Source organism: Helobdella robusta (assembly GCF_000326865.2).
Source record: "Helobdella robusta unplaced genomic scaffold HELROscaffold_27, whole genome shotgun sequence".
Classification (NCBI taxonomy): Eukaryota; Metazoa; Annelida; class Clitellata; order Rhynchobdellida; family Glossiphoniidae; genus Helobdella; species Helobdella robusta.
The window spans coordinates 304,861-321,810 of NW_008704392.1; the positions used below are offsets into that span (position 1 = coordinate 304,861).

Genomic DNA, 16,950 nt, shown 5'->3' on the forward strand with positions numbered 1-16,950 from the left:
TGCATAAGTATAACTGTAAAAAACAAAGCGGTATGATATGATATATATATATATATATATAGGATTAAGACTGTCAGAAATGCAATTATTGATGAATAAATATATATAAATAAAAATAATATTATACATTTATTTATAAATATATATAATATTATATATATAATATAATATATTTATATAAATATAAATATAATATAATTGATTGACCGATAGCTTTTTAATCCACGCGTTCAAAAATACTGCCTTTCAATCATTCGTTTGTCGAAGTGTTTGTTTGCTTGTTTGTATGTTTGTTTGTTTGATTGTTTGTATGTATGTTTGTTTGATTGTTTGTATGTATGTTTGTTTGTGTTTGTGCGTGCGTGCGTGTATTTCTCTTAATTTTAGGATCATCGATCATCTATCGATCAATTTAATCATTTAGCAGAACCCACAACCGCATTTCCAAAATAAAAAAATTTAACATGACGTCATCATCGTCGTCGTTATCATCATCATCAGCAGTAGCAACAACAACATCATCGTCTTCATCTTCATCGTCATCTTCGTCATATTCATTTATTTATTATTCGCTGTCATTTGATTTATTATCACCAATGTTTCAAAAATAGTCCCTCCATTTATTAACATCCTTTATCATCACTCATTCTCTCTTTCACTCACTCTCTCTCTCTCTTTTTCTTTCTTTTTCTCTCTTTCTTTGACACACACAGACACACACAGACACATCCTAAACATACATACGAAACGAAACGAAACAAAATTTTATTCCGATATAAATTTTCCCAGTGAAGCAATGTCACACGGTTGACCAGGGTGAAATTTGAAATTTTCCAATGCTTACATGTATGCATACATACTTAAATACATACACGAAAACATACAAACAAACATACAAAACATACAAAAACAAACAAACAAACATACAAAACAAAAACATACAACGAACGACCGACCGACACGATATAAAATTGAAACACACGTCAAACCGAATGACGTAAACATAAATACCAACAAATAAAAAAGTCATAGATAATGATTTTTATAAAAATGTATGTATGTATGTGTGTGTGTGTGTGTGTGTGTGTGTGTGTGTGTGTGTATGTATGTATTTAGGTATCCAATACAGAAATGATAAATACTTATCCAATTTACAAATGGATGTAAGAGTTATAAGCTATTCATAATCTTCTTTTTTACTCATTTTTATCTATGCTTCCATTTCTTATTCGAGATCTTTGGACGATGATTGATGCAGCATTTTTTACCGGAAGCCAAGAGGTCACGTTTATGAGTGGTACCAAAAAACATGAAAAAATAGAGAAGGTATCTAAGAAACATTAATTGAAAATATAACAAAGATCTCTTCAAAATACATCCATAGCAAATATGAACTGTGTACATACATTCAACATACAAACATACATACAAACAAACACACAAACAAACAAACACACAAACAAACATACAAACAAACATACAAACAAAACCAGCGGTCATTGAACTTTGTAATAATGCCATTGTATTTATAATCACCTAGATGATTCAATTTCGATAGCACATGTCGAGTCCATTGGCTAACACGTCATCGAACACGTGACCATTCAGTTCATCTTTTTATGCGCATCTATTCCGGTTTTTTTTTCTTCCTCGCCATCATCCTTCTCGTCATCGTCAGCATCTACATCTTTGTGTTTGTAATTATCGTAATGTAATACTTTTGTTTATGAGCGTTTACAGATTTTGTCACATGCTTACATATGTAAATAACATACACACACACATATACATAAGTATACAACATACACATATACAGTATACAACATACACATATACATGCCTATATAATACACATACACAAGTATACTTACATACATAGTTACGTACATAAACAATACATACATACATTCATGCATACTTTCATACATACAAATATTTTAGAATACATGTTAATATATATCTATATTCATGTATACATGTTTGTACATGCCTATACATTTGTGTATTTATGTAAAGAAAAATATAATATATTAGAAGAAAAAAAAACAAAAAATCTATTTTTAACCGGAAAGAAAAAGAAAACAAAAAAACGCGGGAAATATTTATAAGTGACGTAAATTTGCATGTGTTTATGCGGTTTGTATGTTAAACCGTTTGACACCAAGGTATTTGTTTTGCGGGCTAACGCGTTAAAGTGTTTTGTATCTTGTATCCATACGCAAATACACATAAGTACCTACCCATAAAAATACGCACATAATTCGAATTAACTGAAAAGAAATGCTACCATAATTTGTTTTGCTTCGTTTATTTTATTTCAAGTAACTTTGTATCGGCTCCTACTATCTAGCTTGCCAACCAACTCACTTACTACTTGTTGATACCATCCTATTTCTTTGCTAACTGGATAACTAACTAGATAGCTAGCTAATGAAATGCCAGCTAATATCATCTTATTTCTTTCTGGCTAGCTAGCTAATCCAACTAACGCCATCCCGTTTTGCAAACACAGCTCGCAGGCAGGCAGACAGACAGACAGGTAGGGAGACAGACAGGTAGGGAGACAGGCAGATACACACAGGCATACATTCATGAATTGACACAAATACTTCAACGTACAACAAACAAGAAAGTATTAATCGCCAGCTAGGTTTGTTTGAAAGTAAAATAAACAATCCCGTGAGAAAAACAACAGAAAAAACACCAATGACAACAAATCAAAGGCACGAGTACAAAGACAAAAACAAAGATAAAATAATGCCGTAGTTCAGCGCTTAGCAGTTGCAATCCATTTTGCCAGCTCTCTTCATAGCAATGTAAACACAAAGAAAAATTATTCAAATCACTAACGACCTTCAAAGAACACAACATAGATAAATAAACATTACAGCCGGCATAGACAAATGAACAAAGAAAAACAAATAAATAAAGCGCTAGATTTTTTTATCTATGCGGCGGCCAGAGGCCGCCATGTTTTATTTTCTATGCAAATTTACGCGGGAAAATTTGTAAGGTGAGTGAGCGATAATATGATATATTAAAAGGGTAAGTAGGTGCGGTAGTTTGGGAGTACCTTCGGAGGTGAGGTGTTAGTTAAGATGTCTACGGAACGGTGATGATGATGATGACGACGACGATGATGATGACGTTGATGATGATGATGATGACGTTGATGATGGGGATGATGAAGATGAATATTTATGTAGATGAAATGAAATAATGGAAAAGAGATTGAATAACTTGTTTGATAAAAATAAAAATTAATGGGTGGAATGATGGAAAGAAAAATAGAGAAATAACGATAAAAAGAGAGCCTGTTATTAATAGGACAGAAAAAAGAAAAAAAAAGAGGAAGATAGGAAGATGTGATAGAGAGAGAGAGAGAGAGAGAGTCTGAGAGACTAAGAAAATAGCGCGAGTACTGCAGAAAGATTTAGTAGTTGCGATACTATATACACAACGCACACACGCAAAGCGTACACGCGCATTCTTATGTTACTACTACAATACAAATGTACTTAGGCAAGTACAACGGGTACATGCAGGAGTACAAGAGTACTTACTGAAATGCTAGAATACTCAGACACGACTCGGTGTATTGTTTACATTGACGGCTTTACTAGCCAGAAGCGGCTATGATTTATAGTTTATAAACCAACCTCAGCGTCATTCTGTCGTCATCATCGTCGTCATCAACAACAACATCGTCATCATCAACAACAACATCGTCATCATCAACAACAACATCGTCATCATCAACAACAACATCGTCATCATCAACAACAACATCGTCATCATCAACAACAACATCGTCATCATCAACAACAACATCGTCATCATCAACAACAACATCGTCATCATCATCATCGTTATAAAACTTCCAATCCATCAACTTGAGAATTTTAGGATGAATAAATTTAAAAAAGAAGAAATGGTCTTTTGCCCGCGAAAATATTTTTAGAAAAATTGTTTGCAAAATTTTTCCCATAAGCAGGAAATATTTTTTCGCTATAATGGAATTTGCTTTTTAGCATTTTTTATAAGAAAAACAAAAGCCAAACATAACTTGTAATGCATACACACACACACACACACACATACACACACACACACATACATACACACACACGCACACATGCAGAAACACACACACGCACACATGCAAACAAACATAAATACAATTTCTTCCGGAAATTTTTTTATCCTCTATCAATTTCGCTCCATCAATGAGCTCAAATGAAGGACGCTCCTTCCAATTTGAAATGTCTTGTTAGTATTATTATTATTATTATGAATTATTATGAATTATTATTATTATTATCAATTATTATGTTATTATTATAATTATTATTATTTAATTATTTTTTTTATTATTTCTTATTGTTTTTTATTTTTCAAACAGTCCAAAGACACGACGATTAAGATAACGATTGTATTAATGATGATGTCGATAAATAATAATATCTTTAATAATAATAATAATAATAATAATATCTTTAATAATAATAATAATAATAATTATAAAATAAATTTTCAACCAGTGAAAATTACTCTTTACCATGGTCCAAAAAAGATTTTTCATTACTTTAAATTTTATCACATGTTGGAATTTTAAACCAAAAAAAACATAAAACACGAAAAAATTTTATAAATTCAAAACGTCAAAATTTTTATAAATTTATAATCTAAAGCGCGGAAAAACTCAAAAGCGCGGGAAAACCAAAAAGGCCCGAAAATGTTTTTTTATTTGTTAATGAAGTCTAAAGTTCCAAATGTAATGGTTTTCGAATGAAAATGACTAAATAGTAAACTTTAAATAAATAACATCATCATCGTCGTCATCGTCACCATCGTCATGATGATGATGATGATCTTAGTCATATTCATAATTACAATTTTATTTTTTTCAAAATTAATTAGTTTATTTTTCATCCGCTTCTTGTCTCTTTCTTTCTATTGGTTTCTCTATTTCTTTTGTTGTAGCTTCTTCTCTCTCTTTCTCTTTCTCTCTCTCTCTTTTCTCTCTCTCTTTCTATCTCTTACTTTATCTGTCTATTCGACTTCCATTATTAATACGGCGCTCCGCCAAGCTAAAAATAAATTTGCGTCTACTGTCTTTCTTGGTGATGATGGTGGTGGTGACGATGAGTGTGGTGGTGATGATGATAGTAATAATGATGATGATCATGATTGGTGGTAGCTAAAATAAAATGATAAAAAAATAAAATAATCATTCATCCGTCCAAGTTTTTTCTTTATCGCTAATTCAATTTTCCAATCTTTCGCTATTTTCATTTACTCACTTCATTCATTCATTCAGTCATTCATTTGTTCATTCTTTCACTCATTTATTTACTAATTCATTTACTCACTCACTCATTTATTCATTCAATCGTTCGTTCGTTCGTTCGTTCGCCCATCCATCCATCCATTAAAATTGCCATTTAAGGCAGTGCTCTAACCAATTTATAACCACTTTAAATATAAATTCTCGTTAAGTAAGGAAGCACTGATGATGATGATGATGATGACGATGATGGTGATGACGATGACAATGATGGTGATAATGATGATGATGAGACAGATGATGATGATGATGGCAAAGGCGATGTTGGTGTTTTTGTTGACGATGATGAAGATAATGGTAAACTTATTGACGTTGTTGTTGTTGACGGTGATGATGATGTTGTTCATGATGATGATAATGATGTCATTAATGATGATGATGATTGTATGACGGCGATGATGATGATGATGATGATTGCATGAAAACAACAAGAGAGAATCCTAGTGCTATTTAATGTAGCTATTTGTGCCACATACGTGCATCCAATTGTCTCTAAGTGTTGTGTTCAAGATGAGTTATGGTGATGATTGCGAAGCTGATGGTGATGATGATGATGGTGGTGGTGGTGGGACGATGATGATGGTGGGACGACAATGATGATGATGAATGATGATAATGATGATGATGATGGTGATAATTATGATGCTAAGTTCATTTTTTAATTTCATTTTATTATGAATTTTCACGTTATTTCGACTACTACTACTACTACAACAATAACTACTACTACTACTACTACCACCACTACTACTACTACTGCTACTACTACTACTACTACTGCTACTACTACTACTACTACTACTACTACTACTACTACTACTACAATAACTATTACTACTACTAATACTGAAAATAATAATAATGATAATAATAAAAATATCAATAGTATGATGAAGAACAACATTATTAATAAAAATTTTCATATCTTCTTCGTTGAAAATGCACCACACGTCCTCCATGCGAACTTTTTTTTATTACGCAATCATCATCATCACTGTCATCATCATCGTCATCATCATCACAATCATCATCCATCACCGTCGTCCTCATCATCATCCCCATCAATTTTTGACAGAAAATAGTAACATGATATTTACGCAGACTACACGCACACATCCACACACACACACACACACACACACACACACACACACACGCACACACACACACAAACACACACACACACAAACACACACGCACGCGAAAAAACACGACGCCATGTTGGTTTTGTGACCCGTAAATCGAAAGGCTTTCGACCCAATTTTGACAGGAATCATGTGACCTGTGACCTCATTTTGACGCGAATCACGTGACATCTGACCTAGATACGAGTAAAAGAGACGTTTTTTACCCGGATCGAACGTCTGTATTGTTGCTGATTAACGCGAGTTTAGTTGCTTCAGACGGTTTTGTTTGTTGTTATTTTCATTATTATTATTATTTTGTTATTATTATTTTTATTTTTTGTAACATTATTTATTTATTAAGTTGAGTAGTTAGATTCAGATTTGCCGGGAAAAATTCACATTTTTATCTTTAGCAATAAATAACGTTCTAGCACCACCATCATCATTATCACCAACATAATCATCATCATCATTGTCATATCGTCATCAACATCATCATCACCACCACCACCATCATCATCATAACCTGTTGCACTCCACTCAGCACTTCCACGTCCAAGAATTCTTCCACCTGACAAATATTATTTGAACAGTTATTATTATTATTATTATTATCATTATCATTATTATTATTATTATTATTTTTCTTCTTTTTTTTCTTGGCATTATTATTTTTTTCCGATTGTAGTTGACCATTTTTCCATCTGACTCGCTCCAGAGATCATAATTAAAATAGGGAGAAACGACATCATCATCATCATCACCACCACTATCACCATCATCATCACCACCACCATCATTACCACCAACATCATCATTATCATAACTGACTTGTTGTTGTTGCTGTTGTTGTTGGTGGTGTGATTTTTTGTCGTAAACCCCGAGCAGGTTCGCCAAACTGCCCCTCACGGCTTCCGTTACGAACGCTAAGCTGTCACTAATTATGAATGAATGAACGAGTGAATGAATGAATGCACGAGTGAATGAATGAATGAATGCACGAGTGAATGAATGAATGAATGAATGCATGAGTGATTGAATGCATGAGCGAATTAATTAGTTTATGTATGAATGAGTGAATGTGCGTATGAATGAATGAATGAATGAATGAATGAATGAATGAATGAATGAATGAATGAATGAATGAATGAATGAATGAATGAATGAATGAATGAATGAATGAATGAATGAATGAATGAATGAATGAATGAATGAATGAATGAATGAATGGGTGAGTGAATGAGTGAGTGAATGAGTGAGTGAATGAGTGAATAAGTGACTGTGTAAATAAACGATTGGATGGATGAATGAATGAATGAATGAATAATTAATTAACCAATTAATTAATGAACAAATGAACGGGCATATGGAAGAAAAAAGAAAAACAAAGACATAAAAACAAACCAACATACACACACTCATACACACATACATACATACATACACACATACATACATACATACATACATACATACATACATACATACATACATACATACATACATACATACATACATACATACATACATACATACATATAAATGAAATTCAAGTAAATAATGATAGTCTTAAGAAGCCATAAATATGCCTAGTCCAATATTGAAATTTTTAATTTAATCAGCGTACATACATGTGTGTGTGTGTGTGTTTGTCTGTGTGCCAGGCCGTATGTATGTATTTGTGTATCTTTGTCCATATGTCCTTAAGATAGAAAGATGGATTGTACGGTGATTGAATGGATGAATGAATGAATGACCAAACGAATTATTGGATGACCAAATAAATGAATGAATGGCCGAATGAATGAATGAGTGAATGAATGAATGGATTACCAAACAAATGAATAAATAAATGACCGAATGAATGAATGAGTGAATGAACGAACGAATGAATGAATGAAGGCAATAATGAATGAGTGAACGATTCGAGAATTGAATTGAAAGGCGAAGCCACTGAGACGCGAATACAATGATGGATAGTGAAAAAAATCAACATCCCCCTACTTCTCATCCTCACGATTACCACTACCACGACTATCAGCACCACCATCAACATCATCACCACCATCAGCACCATAAAAGGTGGTCAACCTAAGTTTCACCCATATAAAAAAGTGCTTAGATTAAAAAGCTTTAACGATCGAGAATAATATAACGAATAATAATAAAAACAACAACAGTAATAATAATAACAATAATGATAATAACAATGAACACGTTAAAATCAACGTGCCAATGCCTTTAGAGTCAATCAAACTGCTGAAAAACTATAATCATGGGAAAAAATTTTTTGAACGAGAGGTTATTGTTATTATTGTTGTTGTTGTTGTTGTTGTTAATGTTATTAAAGTTAGAAAAAAGTTTAAACATCACCATATATTAATGGCCTTTTGTGCCTATTCGGTACGAGATGTCATAACTTTTCGGGCTATTTTTTCGCGGTTTTTTTTTGCGACCCCTTATTGGTTGCTTCCTCACCACTGCGATTGGAAATAATTTTTGTCATTTTTGAAAATTTCTTTGTTGATGTTGTTGTTATCATTATTATGATTATTGTTGTTGTTTTTTTTATCCATTTTTTCAAAAAAACTAACAAAATGGGTTGAAGGAACGGGCTTTCTCTTATAAGAATGACAGGTTTGGGATTTTGAAAATCTCAAGAAAAGAAACATGGCGTATGTATGTTGTCTTTGTCTATGCACGTACGCTTGTCTGTCTCTGTTTGTTTGTACGTGTGTGTGTGTGTACGTGTGTGTGTGTACGTGTGTGTGTGCGTGTGTGTGAATTTGCGTGTTGTATTAAGGGCGTTTTTGATTGATAACCATGCTTTTCAATTTATAAGAGGAAAAGAATGTGAATTTTAATGTGCTATTTCATTGTACGTATGTGTGTCTGTATGTTTGTTTGCACGTGTGTTTTAAATATACACATACATACATATATACATGCATGCAAACAAACAAATATACAAATAAACATACAAAAGTTAATTGAAACAAACAAAACAAAGTAATAAATTAATGTAGCTGAATAGCTGGAAACAACCGCAAAGTTATTGATGATTATTTGCTCCTCTTCATTAATATGTAACTGCAACAAAACAACAACAACAACAACAACAACAACATCGTCAACAACATCACCATCATCAACAACATCACCATCATCAACAACATCACCATCATCAACAACAACATCATTATCAACAACAACAACAACAACAACAACAATAACAACATTTACATTATCAACAAAAAACATCAACAGAAACAACAACAACAACAATAATAATAATAACTTAATAATAATAATAACACACATAAAAACATCTTTAGCGCTACTAAACAAAGCTAAAGACCACCTTATTACTTCACAGTCGAAGGCAGTTGAAGATATTATTACACGAAATAACGATACGATGCTGCAAGATTCGAAACGATACTTAACTGTATCAAACTACCTTATAACGGTGAAGACGCCTGGCACTGCTGTTGCAGTTACTGGATTCTAAATCAGGCAGATAAAGTCTTATTCTTGTATGATTAATACGTCCTTGATAACGAAACGAAACGAGAAAAGACCTTAACTCCTATAACGACAGTAATAACGAAATGAGACGAGACAAAATTTTATGGCGTGTTGCTACAATCTTACAAGCATAAAGAACAGTTTTTTTTTTGGGTGTAAACACGATACATAAAGTAAAATTGTTTAAAGAGTAAATCTAAAAAACGGGGATTTATTTTTTTAACAGTTTCACACCACCTTTACCTCTCCATTTCTCTCCCCCTCTCTCTTTCTCTCTTTCACTCTCTCTTTTTTTCTCTTTCTCTCTTTCTTTGTCTTTCAATAAATGTACCCAAAAACATAAGGAGCCCAGCAAAATTCAAAAATGAACGTGAATGTTCATAAAAATTGAAATGTGTTCGAACAAGAAGATAAAAGTTTGAAAAACCTAAACAAAAACTCTTGCTACGAACCTTAAAAACCGAAAATATTACCAAAGACACTGGAAAATTTAAAAAGATTTGAAGAAAAATAAACAGTGAAACTATCGCTGAGGTGGGTTGAAAATTTTTTTTCAAAATGTGTTGCTAACAAACATGCAACTTTTGTAGGTAATTTTCCACGGAGCGATGTTCATTGTCTGTCTGTTTGTCTGTCTGACTGTCTGTCTGTTTGTCTGTCTGAATATGTGTATGTATGTATGTTTGTTTGTGTGTGTGTGTATACTATGTAAATATGTTTGTGTACCTGTGCATCAGTCTTGTAGGTCTTTGTATGCATGCCCTAGATGTGTGGGTATATATGTTCATTTTTTGTTCGTTCGTTCGTTCATTTTTTTATTCACTCAGTCACTCATTCACTCATTTCTTTCTTTATTCTTCTTTTATTTTTTCTTTCCCTCTCTCACTCATTCACTCATCAATCGAGATACAAATTGATACAACAAAATGATCAGTCAATTGAGAGAGCCGGCGAGAATGCCAAACCAGTCAACAGTAATGTATATTAATAGGTTTTTTGAAAGTATTTATGTTTGATAGTTTGTATGTACATTTGTATGTATGTATGTATGTATTTTTGGTTGTTTTGTATGTATGTATGTATGAATGAATGTATGTATATATATAGGTATATAAGAAAGTATATGTGTTTGTTTGGACGGTTGTATGTAGATACGTGTTTGTGTGCGTAATAATGTATATTGTATATGTGTTTTTATACGTGTTTGTATGCGTGAATGAATGAGAGAAAAACTGAATGACTGACCGAATGAAAGGAATGGAGGAACGAGCAATCTGCATATCTGCCATTCATCCAGCATACGGAGCATACAACGTTTTGACAGATTCGTAAGATGCGATTAAATAATAATAATAATAATAATAATAATAATAATAATAATAATAATAATAATATAATAATAACAATAATAAGAATATCATTATTATTCTTATTATTATAAACACATACACACACATAAACATACACACACATTTTTATCTTGTACAGATCTTGACATGTTGATATATTACACGAAAAACACGTCAGAGTCCTTGTATGGGCTACTCAAGTTATGTTTTTGTGTTATATACTGCAGAAGTGGTAGCAGTAGAGGCAGTAGTAGCAGCAACAGTAGTAGCATTAGTAGCAGCAGTAGTAGTATTATTAGTAGAAGTAGTAATCCCAGCAGTTTGATAGGTTTTACTGGTGTTAAATTTATGAATTAGTTGAAACGTTTTGCTGGTTCAACTATCAATTGACTCCTACATTAAGTCGTTCATTTTTACACTCGTTCATTTATGTAGTTTTTTGATTCATTTTTTCATTTCATTCCTAAAACGATCAATCAATCAACCAATCAATCGATCATTCATTCAATCAATCATCCAACCGAACAAGCGCCAATACATAAGACATGCATCACATGGAATTATTGAGGTTTCAAGAGTTTACTCAATCAATCAATTATCTCTTTTTCTACTTGTTTTTACTTATTTTTCATTCTTTTGCTCATTCACTCGTTCATTCACTCGTTCATTCTTTCGTTCACTTATTCGTTCATTCTTTCCTTCATTCCTTCGTTCGTTCATTCAATTTTATTGTCCATCAATACATTCATGCGTCATTCGCGTATTATTTATCCTTTTAATCATTCATTTTCCAATCATTCGTACGCTCATTTATTCATTCACCAATTCACCAATACATTCATTTATTCATTTGATCGTTTGTTCATTTATTCATTTGTTCGTTCATTCGTTCATTCGTTCATTCACCAATTCATTCGTTCATTTATCCGCTATCTCAAACTCAATCGATCAAGTTGAAGATACGTCTCACTAATTAACGATGGCTCTGGGACCGCGTCACAAATAATAATAATAATAATAATGATAATAATAACAACAACAATAATAATAACAGTAATAATAATAGAATAATAATAATAATAACAACAAAAATAACAAAAATATTGTTATTCTAAGCTATTCATTCCTAGTACAAACATGCAAATATAATGCTTAATCGTCGTCATCATCGTCATCATCATCATTTTCATCATCATCATCTACCCTCATCATCGTCGTCGTCGTCATCATCATCATTATCATCATCATTATCATCATCATCATCATCGCCATCATCATCATCGTCATCATCATCATCATCATCATCACTACTTTCTCAGTCTGTTGAACTATTAAATATGAGAACAGTGCGTTCATCCAAACAAACCAGAAAACATCCAAACGAACGAACAAACATCCAAACAAACGAACAAACAGACGAACAATCAAATAAACAAACAAACACCGAGATACTTACTTACTTTCTTGTAGAAGATCGACAACTTTTAGTATCTTTGGATACTTAATCCTAGTCATCGTCATGACGTCACGGCGCAAAATATCCGTCACGATCTCTTTCCGCTTTGGTTTGTGAAGCTTTTCCGCTGTCTTCTTCTCAAACAGAAACACGGATACTTGCTGATTTGATGGATTGATTGATGAATGGATAGATGGTAGAGTGAATGAATGAATGAAAAAATGAGACATTCATTTATTCATTCATTCATTTATTCATTCATTCATTTCTTTTTGTCGTATTCAATCAAGAGTTAAAAACGCAAAATTTAATGATTTTATTTCTTAGCAAACGAATGAAAGCATTGATTAACGGACCAAATAAAACATTGATCTGGTTATTTTGCACGTATTATTATTATTATTATTAGTTATTATTATTATTATTGGTGTGTCTGTAAGCGCCCACCAAAAAGATTTCAGTGGCCCCAACGATTATTGCAGTACAATGCGTAACACTTTACTAAAGCAATGCAGTGGATGGAGAGAGGAAGACATTTGCACGGGTAAGCCTGGACAAGTAGATGCTGTTTAAGCCTTTTACAAAATTGAATAGCAGACAACGCAGGATCCCGAAGCTCTTCAGGAAAACCAATCCAGACAGTGGGACCCATTGCGGAAAAATTCCTTCGACCAAGAGCCTAGTTTGTGTCAGGTACAAAACAGTGAACCTGAAGTGTCAGAGCGCAATGTTTGATTTAGCAGTGGCATTGTTCGAGGAATGACTCTGTCAGTTAAATATTTAGAAGCAACTCCTTTAACACATTTAAAAACCGTTAAACATATCTTGAAAATAGCATATCTTGTATGTATGTATGTATGTATGTATGTATGAATGTATGTCGGTATGTATGTATGTATGTATGTATGTATGTATGTATGTATGTATGTATGTATGTTTGTAAGTTTGTATGTATGTATGTTTGTATGTATGTATGTTTGTAAGTATGTATGAATGTATGCCCGATTTGAAGGATTATGATGGATTGAAAGATAGCTAGATAGATGAATAAATGAATGAATAGATAAATGAAAAAACAAAAGAATGAATAAATGAAATACAAATAAATAAACAAATGAATGAACGAACGAACGTACAAATGGATGAATGCATAAATGAATGAATGAACAAATCTTAATCCAAAATATTTACAATTTAATTTGAAAGATGAAAATGTAAAGAGAGGATTATATATCATATAATTTCTTCTCCTATCTGCCGACGACAAAAACATTTTTTCTTAATGGATTCTAAAAAAACATACAAAGTATACAAAAACAAACAAAGTATAAAAAACATACAAAACAATACAAAACAAGACAGAATATACAAAACAATACAAGAACATTTACATGTTCAGAAAAACTGAAGTGTACGAAATACGCCCAAATTAAGTAAAATTTAAATTTCAAGGCGTGCAAAAATACAAATTATTAAAACCAAACAAGATATACAACGAATGCAAAATTATAAAAAAAAACAACAAGATATACAAATATACCAATACATACAAAGAAATACAAAAAGAAACAAAACACTTTAATGAAATTTCACATTGTTCGCATCCGCTAATCTTCCAGATTATAGGTTTTATATTAGTTCGAAATTGTTTAGCCCAGAAAAATATACAAATATACATACATACAAACATACATACATACAAAGAAACAAACACACACACATACAAAGAAGCAAACAAACATACAAACATTCACCTATAAATTCATACATACATACATACGCATACATACAGATACATACAGTCTTAAAACGTTGTTTTCAATCGGTGTGACACCAAGAAAATAAGCAAGTCAAGTCAATATTGTTTGCTTGCTTGTATGTTTGTTAGTTTGTTTGTATACGTTTGAAGTTGAGGTGAGCATGGGGTTCCCATAGGATTTCCGTGATAATTGTTAAAACATTATTTTTGAGCATGGGAATTTTTGAGAATAGAGAATGAGAACAAAAATAAGAGGGAAATATAGATAAATTCCAATTCTGGCTCGCCTTTATTATGAAGGTATGTTGGCTTGTGTGCGTGTGTGTGTGTGCGTGTGTGTGTGCGTGTGTGTGTGTGTGTGTAAATGAATAGGTATGTATGATTGTTTGTTTTTTTATCTGTTTATATGCTTGTGTATAGTTAATGCTGTTGATGATGATGATGATGAAGTTGATGATGATGATGATGTTGTATTTGGCGGTGATGATGATACTTTTGTCAATGTTGATGATAATGATACGGACGCTGTGGGCGATAATGCAGGTTGTTTACATATTTCGTCAGCAAAGAATATCACACAAATACAGTCATTAATCATTAGCTCCGATGTCATTGCTTCTTATCAATTATATCATTAATCATCATCACTTTTTATCGTTGTTATTATTAATATTATTATTACTATTATAATCATCATCATCATCAATCTGTTGTCATCATCATCGTCACTTTCAACAAAAACGTCATTATCATCAAAGCCATCATCATCATCATCGTCATCATCATCATCAGAGCCATCATCATCATCATCGTCATCATCATCATCAGAGCCATCATCATCATCGTCATCATCATCATCGTCATCATCAGAGCCATCATCGTCATCATCATCATCATCATCGTCATTATCTTCATCATCATCATAATTTTTCCGTCTGGAAAATTCAGGAAATCCAGAAAATTATTTTATTACTTTTGGTCGACTGTTTCATTGCTGGCACTTGCTCGAGATTAGTACGGCAGACAAAAACATAGCCCGCCAATAAATGTTTTCCTCGCTTTTGAACATCAATATCTTGTTTATGTGGGTGTGTATGCGTGTGTGTGTGCGTGTTTATATAAAAGTTGGTATATATTTATGTACGTGTATTTGTGTGTGTGTGTGTGTGTGTGTGTGTGCGTGGATGGGTACATGTGCTATTTCGATGGTGCAGACTGTAGAAGCATTGCAATGTTGTTGGTGCTGACTTGACAAATGCTTATGCAGTGACCTGGTTCAATTGCAGAGATAATCCCGACTATTGCACGTTTATCTCAAGTGCATAATGATTTGTGCTCTACACGTACGTGCTGGCGTGCCTGTGTGTGTTGGTTTGAGTAGTGTGCGTGTATGTCTGTGAATGTGCGTGCGTGTGTGTTTGTCTGTGTTTGTGTGTGTTTGTATAATGAATAATAACTACAAACAAATTTGACAAATCTGATAGAGTGATAAACACACTTGGAAAAAAGAATTGGAGGAAGAGAAAGCAAGTGGGAAAATAAAATAAAATTAAACTGTAGAAAAAAAAGAAAAATAAAAAAGAAAGAGAAAGAGAGAGAGAAAGAGAGACAAAAAGAGAGACAGAAAAAGCGGAAAAAAGAATGAACAATAAAAAGAAGGAGAAGAAACAAAATGGCCGCGACAAAAAGATAAAAATTCGCATTAAACGGTTCGAAGAGACGTTATTATTTATGCTTTGATGAGATTTAGAATCGTGTTACGTTGTCTACCAAACTGAGAAAGAGAGAGAGAGAGAGAGAGAGAGAGAGAAAATGAAAAAGAAAAATAAAGAAAAAAAGAGTGAGAAAGAAATAAAGAAAGAAAGGAAGAAAACAATTATAACAAAAGATTAGAAAAGATTTTTAAAAAAATCTTAAAATGGATAAACTGAGAAAAATAATTAAATAAATATAAAGAAATGAGAGTTAGAAAGAGAGAAGATAGAAAAGAAAGAAGAATAAAGAAAGAAGTGGAAAGAGAGAGAGAGAGAGAGAGAGAGAGAGAGAGAGAGAATGAATGAAAATATAGATGAAATTGTGCTGGCTGGAAATTTAGAAATCTGATTATTTATCTGCCGATAAAACGTTCAATCGCGTTTGTATACTCGCCCTTTACCTCTTTATATATAGATAACATATGCAGGTTCATGTGTGAATATCTCTGTGTATTTGTTTGTTTTCTAGTTGTTTGTTTGTTTACTAATTGTTTGTTTGTTTGTTTGCTAGTTGGCTGGTTTGTTTGTTTGATTGTTTTGCTAGTTGTTTGTTTGTTTGCTAGTTGGTTATGGTTTGTTTGTTTGTTTGCTAGTTGGCTGCTTTGTTTGTTAGTTAGTTGGTTGGTTGGT

At 32.5% G+C, this 16,950-nt stretch overlaps 1 protein-coding gene across 1 annotated transcript in view; it reads right to left on the reverse strand.

Annotated features, from left to right (window-relative positions):
- HELRODRAFT_80455 (hypothetical protein) overlaps positions 1–16,950 on the reverse strand; it is a gene marked incomplete at both ends in the record, with an annotated part of 32,274 nt that overhangs the window by 7,436 nt on the left and 7,888 nt on the right. Inside the window, 3 exons of the mRNA XM_009020180.1 lie at positions 7,001–7,132; positions 7,354–7,411; positions 12,808–12,968. Of these exons, the coding sequence (XP_009018428.1) occupies positions 7,001–7,132; positions 7,354–7,411; positions 12,808–12,968 (351 nt within the window). The remainder of the gene's footprint in view (positions 1–7,000; positions 7,133–7,353; positions 7,412–12,807; positions 12,969–16,950) is intronic.